The sequence below is a fragment of the Lepeophtheirus salmonis genome, chromosome 8 (assembly GCF_016086655.4).
Source record: "Lepeophtheirus salmonis chromosome 8, UVic_Lsal_1.4, whole genome shotgun sequence".
Classification (NCBI taxonomy): Eukaryota; Metazoa; Arthropoda; class Copepoda; order Siphonostomatoida; family Caligidae; genus Lepeophtheirus; species Lepeophtheirus salmonis.
In genome coordinates, this window is record NC_052138.2 from 30630895 (window position 1) to 30636537 (window position 5643).

At 34.0% G+C, this 5643-nt stretch overlaps 1 protein-coding gene across 1 annotated transcript; it reads right to left on the bottom strand.

Annotated features, from left to right (window-relative positions):
* Positions 1 to 4471: 4471 nt before the first annotated feature.
* LOC121123262 (uncharacterized) lies at positions 4472 to 5322 on the bottom strand. The gene is made up of 2 exons (XM_040718393.2): positions 4815 to 5322; positions 4472 to 4748 (listed from the first exon to the last, which is right to left on the bottom strand). The coding sequence occupies exons 1-2, from the start codon at positions 5234 to 5236 to the stop codon at positions 4535 to 4537; spliced, it is 636 nt and encodes a 211-aa protein (XP_040574327.1). The 5' UTR covers positions 5237 to 5322; the 3' UTR covers positions 4472 to 4534.
* Between the last annotated feature and the right edge of the window lie 321 nt (positions 5323 to 5643).

A 5643-nucleotide genomic window follows, 5' to 3' on the forward strand; every position in this document is an offset into this window, starting at 1 on the left:
CATTAATATAGGAAGGTTAAGTGATTATTTTTTGACATTCTGGTTTAGACATCCCTTGTGCATAAACAAACTATATAAACATTGACACATTTTAGAATAAACAATCAAGAAACGACAACAATTCTTAAAATATAGTTATATTTTTTTGTCATCGGAGAAGAAAATTACCCGTTCTCCATGAAGTTTGAGGTCATACGAAGACTCTTAAAACGCTCCATATGGAATTTTGTATGTTTATGAGTCAAGAAGAGCCTCTCTTCAAAACATCTTTGATTTCCACCCGGCAGTCTTGACCACCATTGGCAAGGTATTCTTACAAAAAATCTAGGCACTGATAGAAAAAAAAAAAAAATAGGCCAGAAATAAGCTAATATTGGTGGGAAAAGCACAAAACAAAACAGAAGCCTAATATGTTCATTACTGGCTCAGACGTTATTATGAGTGACTTAGGGCAGTGATTCTCAAAGTGGAGGTCGCAAAACATAACGAAGGGGGAACGAGACAATTTACGAAAAAGAAGAATATAATTTAAATTGACATTATTTTGAATGCCCTCAAAACTTATATAATGATGAGTGGACATATTTTTTATCAGTCTATTCTAAATCATTTTAAAAAGTATATCCCAGAAGACATAACTTGATACGCCACAGATAATCATCTTTCGTGTAAAATAATAGAGGTGATTAAAAATAAATAAAAACGACAAAAAAAAACACACACACTAAAAACAGATTTTGATTCTAAAATACTTGACGATTTCTGTTATGGATGAGTACCTACTGCCAATTTTGGCTCATTTGGCTCAACTTATTTGTGTGAGAAGACCTTTTCCGTATTAACTTATATCAAAAATAGGTACAGATCCCGGTTTAACGTATCTTTGAATTGCTGTGTCCAAAAATTAAACCAATAATAGACCTACTTTGCTCAATGCACAGTACACCTCTGTCACGTTGATTAGCTTATAAACCTATTTGCACACCCACAGTATGTAATATTATTTGTTTGTGAGTCTACCACAAAATTATTTTTTTTGATTTTTCAATTAAAATCTTTATTTTTGATCAATACAACCAAATAACTTTTATATAATTTGCATCTGAGTTGAACTTTATAGGGGTTATATGGCCTTTAAGTGGTATATATGCATACAATGTACTCTAAATTTTATATTCATCCCTCAATGGGAGATGTAGGAGTTGCAGATTGTCTAGCAACATATTTCAAGGGTCGAACTTAAAATTTTTGGGAACCACTTACTTAGGGATTTGTTATATTTAGTGTCATAGTATGAATTCATATATCTCTCTTAATACGTTTTCCTCATGTTTTGTACAATATTCATCCTAGCATACTTCTGTGTTGATGGACCACCGTTGGTAAAAAAAAAGATTGATTATGTAACTAAGTAATGCATAATACAACTTGTAAATAGAACATTCTGCTTATGTCCAAGTCATAACTTGAAGACGACATGCGTATATCTTGAAATATATTATAATTGCATATATGTACAGGTTGCGGGAACATAACTTCATTTTCCAAAATGTAATACCGGGTAGTTCATTGAAATCTGAACACTTACTAATTCTATAACTAATTAAGGTTAAGTTATTGAAACTAATTCATATTTCGATATATCAAAGCATATAGAAACAAACTTGAGATCTCTATCTTACGTACAAGTCGAGAAAATGTCACTTGAACTTGATCGACGAATTTTCCATCGCACACTCAAAGCAGTTGGGTGTCTCCAGTACCATCGTCTACGCTGTCAGCAAGTTTGAACCGTTGGAGTGGAAGATGGGCTCTGTCAAAAAGGTCAAACTGAATCCGAAGGAGTCAAAGAAAACAGTCAAGGTCAATTCCCTTAAGTCCATGAGGGCCCAGGCAAGAGAATTTGGGGTTTCAGACAGATTGTCGAGAGAGCTATCAAAAAAGTGAGTGGAAAGATCCTTGTGAGTGTGGAGAAACCACTTTTGACACCAGTAAAGAAAGAACCCATCTCCTCCGTTACAAGACTTTTTCGAGTTATTTTGACTATTTTTGACACATTTGCCCCCCCCCTACATCCTGGATGGCAACCCCCTTGACTACACATTTTTTTACATGTCGAGGGTAAGGCCTGCAGTGTCCTTTATCCAAACAACGAGGTCCTCAAAACCATTTTCAGCCAGCACTGGAACTCCATGACAGAGGAATACATCTGCAGGTTGTGCCAGACAATTGCCACTATCTGGAAGCCATCGTTGACGCTAAGGGATGTTACATTAATGATTAAGAGAACGCAGAGACACATCCATTTATTGTATTCATTTTGTTGAAATTAATAAATTATATCTTGTTGAAGTTTAAAATTAAAAGTGTTTAGATTTTAACCAACCACTCGGTCAACAAGTTTTATTTATCTAAAATTTTTATCCATATTTAAAGTTTTGTTTCAGACAGTTTTGAAAATCAAATCAAATGGGGACGTCGCCCATCCGCAGATTTAGAAAAACTGCACCAATTTGAATTCTTGCATGGCAATAAGTCCGATGTCACCAACTTTAGCTGTCAAGCATGAATATTTGTGGAAAAATTCGTGTTTAAAGAATTTGGTAAATTTAAAATTATGAAAATGAATTGAAAAATCGTTTTTGTACATTCAAAACCACACCCACTCCGCTACTTCTTCTACAGCCTGATTGCCCCGGAGGTTATCTTTCTGCACACTGTATAATTGCATTAACTAGAATGATTTTGCACGAAAAGATTTCTTTTTTTACTAATGTCATGTGAAGAGAGACTCTTAAAGTTCCATGGTCGTAAGAATGAAAGATATTCTCTCAAATGTAAATTTTTTCATGAGGCTTACCGAAGTAAGTTTATTTTTTTCTAATTCACATTAAGAAGTGTCTGAATTGGTAATATGATATTCATCATTTGTATACTTTTGTTTCATTAGCTTGGAATACTATTAATTAACGATTCATGGAACAAACATAGTTTTATGAGCTAACATAACATTAACGATCATCATTTTTCATTGTCTAAACATAATTAGTAGAATCGCTTCCTTCATATTAAGTGCCTTCTTTTTTTAATAGTCGATTAAGCCCCTCGACAAATTTATTCCACCACTCTTCTTTCAAATCAAAAGGCAGAGGCGTCTGCAGAAGGTGGGCTGAAGGGGCTTTAGCCCCCCTCCCCAAATTAAGGATTTTTGCTTTTCACTAAAAAATTTACAATTTCCGATTTCTGCCAATTTTATCAAATTATATAATTTGATACAAAGAGTGTGGAAATTTTTTAAGAATATACTGTATGCCTTTGTGGATTGATGGGTTGTCAAAATTCTACAAGATTCGTAGCCATCAACATCAATGTCTGGAAAATGGACCTTTGAATTTAATCAAATCTTCTATACTCTTCGGATTATCACAAAGGAAGAAGCAGTCTTTTTGCTTTATTCAACTCTAAGGCATTAATTGCTGGAATGCTTACATCTTATGAACCAATTTACCCTTAAAAACTTAGATACATTTTTATGGTATCCGCTGGTAGATATACCGCCTTTCCTTGAAAATCCCCAATGCTGATGATACGTCCTGGATTCCAGTTGGCAAAGTAGTAAAATTATATCCATCGGTATCACTCCAACATAAGAACCTATTAAAGTCGACTCCCGAAAGTTTTAGAATTTCCAAACCCAGACTCTTGATTGATATAATTTATTTGGATTTCAATTACTTTTATTTAGTAATATTAATGATGTGCTTCATTTAAAAAAGAGGCAATTTTTTGTTTTTAGTTTTCAAACTGCCCTCTTTGATAGAAATTTTTGAAAGTTCTTCTATGAAGCAATAAATTTAAACTATAATGTTTATTTATGTATAATTAAGTAATGTAATTGCTTTGTACTTTTAAAAGGAACTATGAATAAAATAATAATAATATTCGAAATTTTTTCCTATAAGTTAAATTTTATGTGAATAGCTAAATATATTATTTTTATTTTTGAATTTTTTTTCCAAATAATTTAATTTTTGGTTTTTTCTGAACAACTGTGAATTTTAGAAATTTCTTTCCAATAAATTTAATTTTTGTTTTTTGTGAACATCTTTGGATTTTGAAATTTTTTTCCAAAAAATTTAATTTTTTTGCAAATAGCTGTAGATTTTTCAAATTTTTTGTAAACAGCTGTGGATTTTTCAAATTTTTTGTGAACAACTGTGGATTTTTCAAATTTTGAAATTTAATTTTTTTCTGTATAGCAGTTAATTTTTTAGAAAAAAATTAATTTCTTGTGAACAGCTTTTGATTTTGAATTTTTTTTCCAAAACATTTATTTTTTGTGAACCGGTGTGGATTTTTATACTATTTTTTGTAATTGTACAAAAAAAACCCAGCCCCCTTCCAAAAAAAAATATCATCCAGCTGACGCTCCTGAAAAGGACTAACTTAATTACTGCAATAATTAATCAGCTATGATTCGTGATTCTTTATTAATAAATAAGTATAAATAAAGGATTTATTTATAAGCAAGGATTTAAAGTTGTTCACAGATGACGGGTTTTTGAAAGTGACAACCAACATCGTGGAACTTGACACCATCATTATAAACGTTCTTCAAGATAGCCAAGCAGTTCTCAGAGTTGACACCATCGGGTTGTGGTCCACGTCTGCCCTTGTCGGACCAAGGGAAGACACCTCTGGAAATGCCTTCACGTTGTCCATTTTCCCAGGTCAAAGTTCCCTTGTCTCTATTGATGTAAAAATAACATTAGGTATTTGAATAAAGCGGCTCCTTAGATATGCGTATATCTTACCTGGAGATGCTCCCACCGGTCCAGAAGTATTCAATTCTTTCGTTTTGCAAAAGGTTGAAAAAGTGGTTGATCTTGGAGGAGGAGTCCAAGGAGATCAATCTCATGCCTTTGCCTCTACAGTAGCTCGAACCAGCAGAGTGATCCAATGAGGAACGGCCATCTCTCCATGAGAGCAAGTATCTCTTTCCTTCGAAGTCGTAGTTTCCAACAGTAGATGCAGCTGGAGAAGAAACTGGAGCCTGCGCCGCAACTGGAGCTGGAGCAAAAGCAGGTCTAGGGCGGAAAGCAGGACGGCTTACTGGTGCTGGTGCGGGGCGAGAAGCCACTGAAGGAGCTCCAAAGCTGATGAATCCGGAAGGGATGTTAAAATGTTGTGCATACGCAACGGAAAGCAAAAGAGACAAGGCAACAAAGATCTTCATGTTGGATTTGAAGTATGTTTGTAAGTTCGAAGATGGAACTGTTTGTGGATTGCATGAGTTCTGCGTATTTTATACTACTTCATGAATACACACTCGCACTTAAAATAATGGGTAGTGGATGTAGTTGTCAGGGATGGGAACACGCCCCTACTCGTTTTCTGTCTACTTCTTGTAGAGTGGTTGTTGCTTGGAGTTGTTGTTTAATCATCAGAATCTGTAATATATACATATCTACGAGTATATTATAGACATATCCACACTTTAACAACGGTTTCTGAGTGTTGTTTCTCCTACTAAAATAAAAAAATAATTAGGATAACTGTTGTCGTTACCGTAGTGGTGTTAAGTCTTGCTTCATAATATTTCCATTATTTTATTCTCCTTTCCCCCTGAACCCTGAAACCAGA

Excerpts from the sequence above, each read along its gene's own strand:
- LOC121123262 (XM_040718393.2), bottom strand. The coding sequence starts at position 5,236 with ATGAAGATCTTTGTTGCCTTGTCTCTTTTGCTTTCCGTTGCGTATGCA. Across the intron at positions 4,749-4,814 it reads ACCGGTGGGAGCATCTCCAG|AGACAAGGGAACTTTGACCT; the intron begins GTAAGATATACG and ends TTACATCAATAG.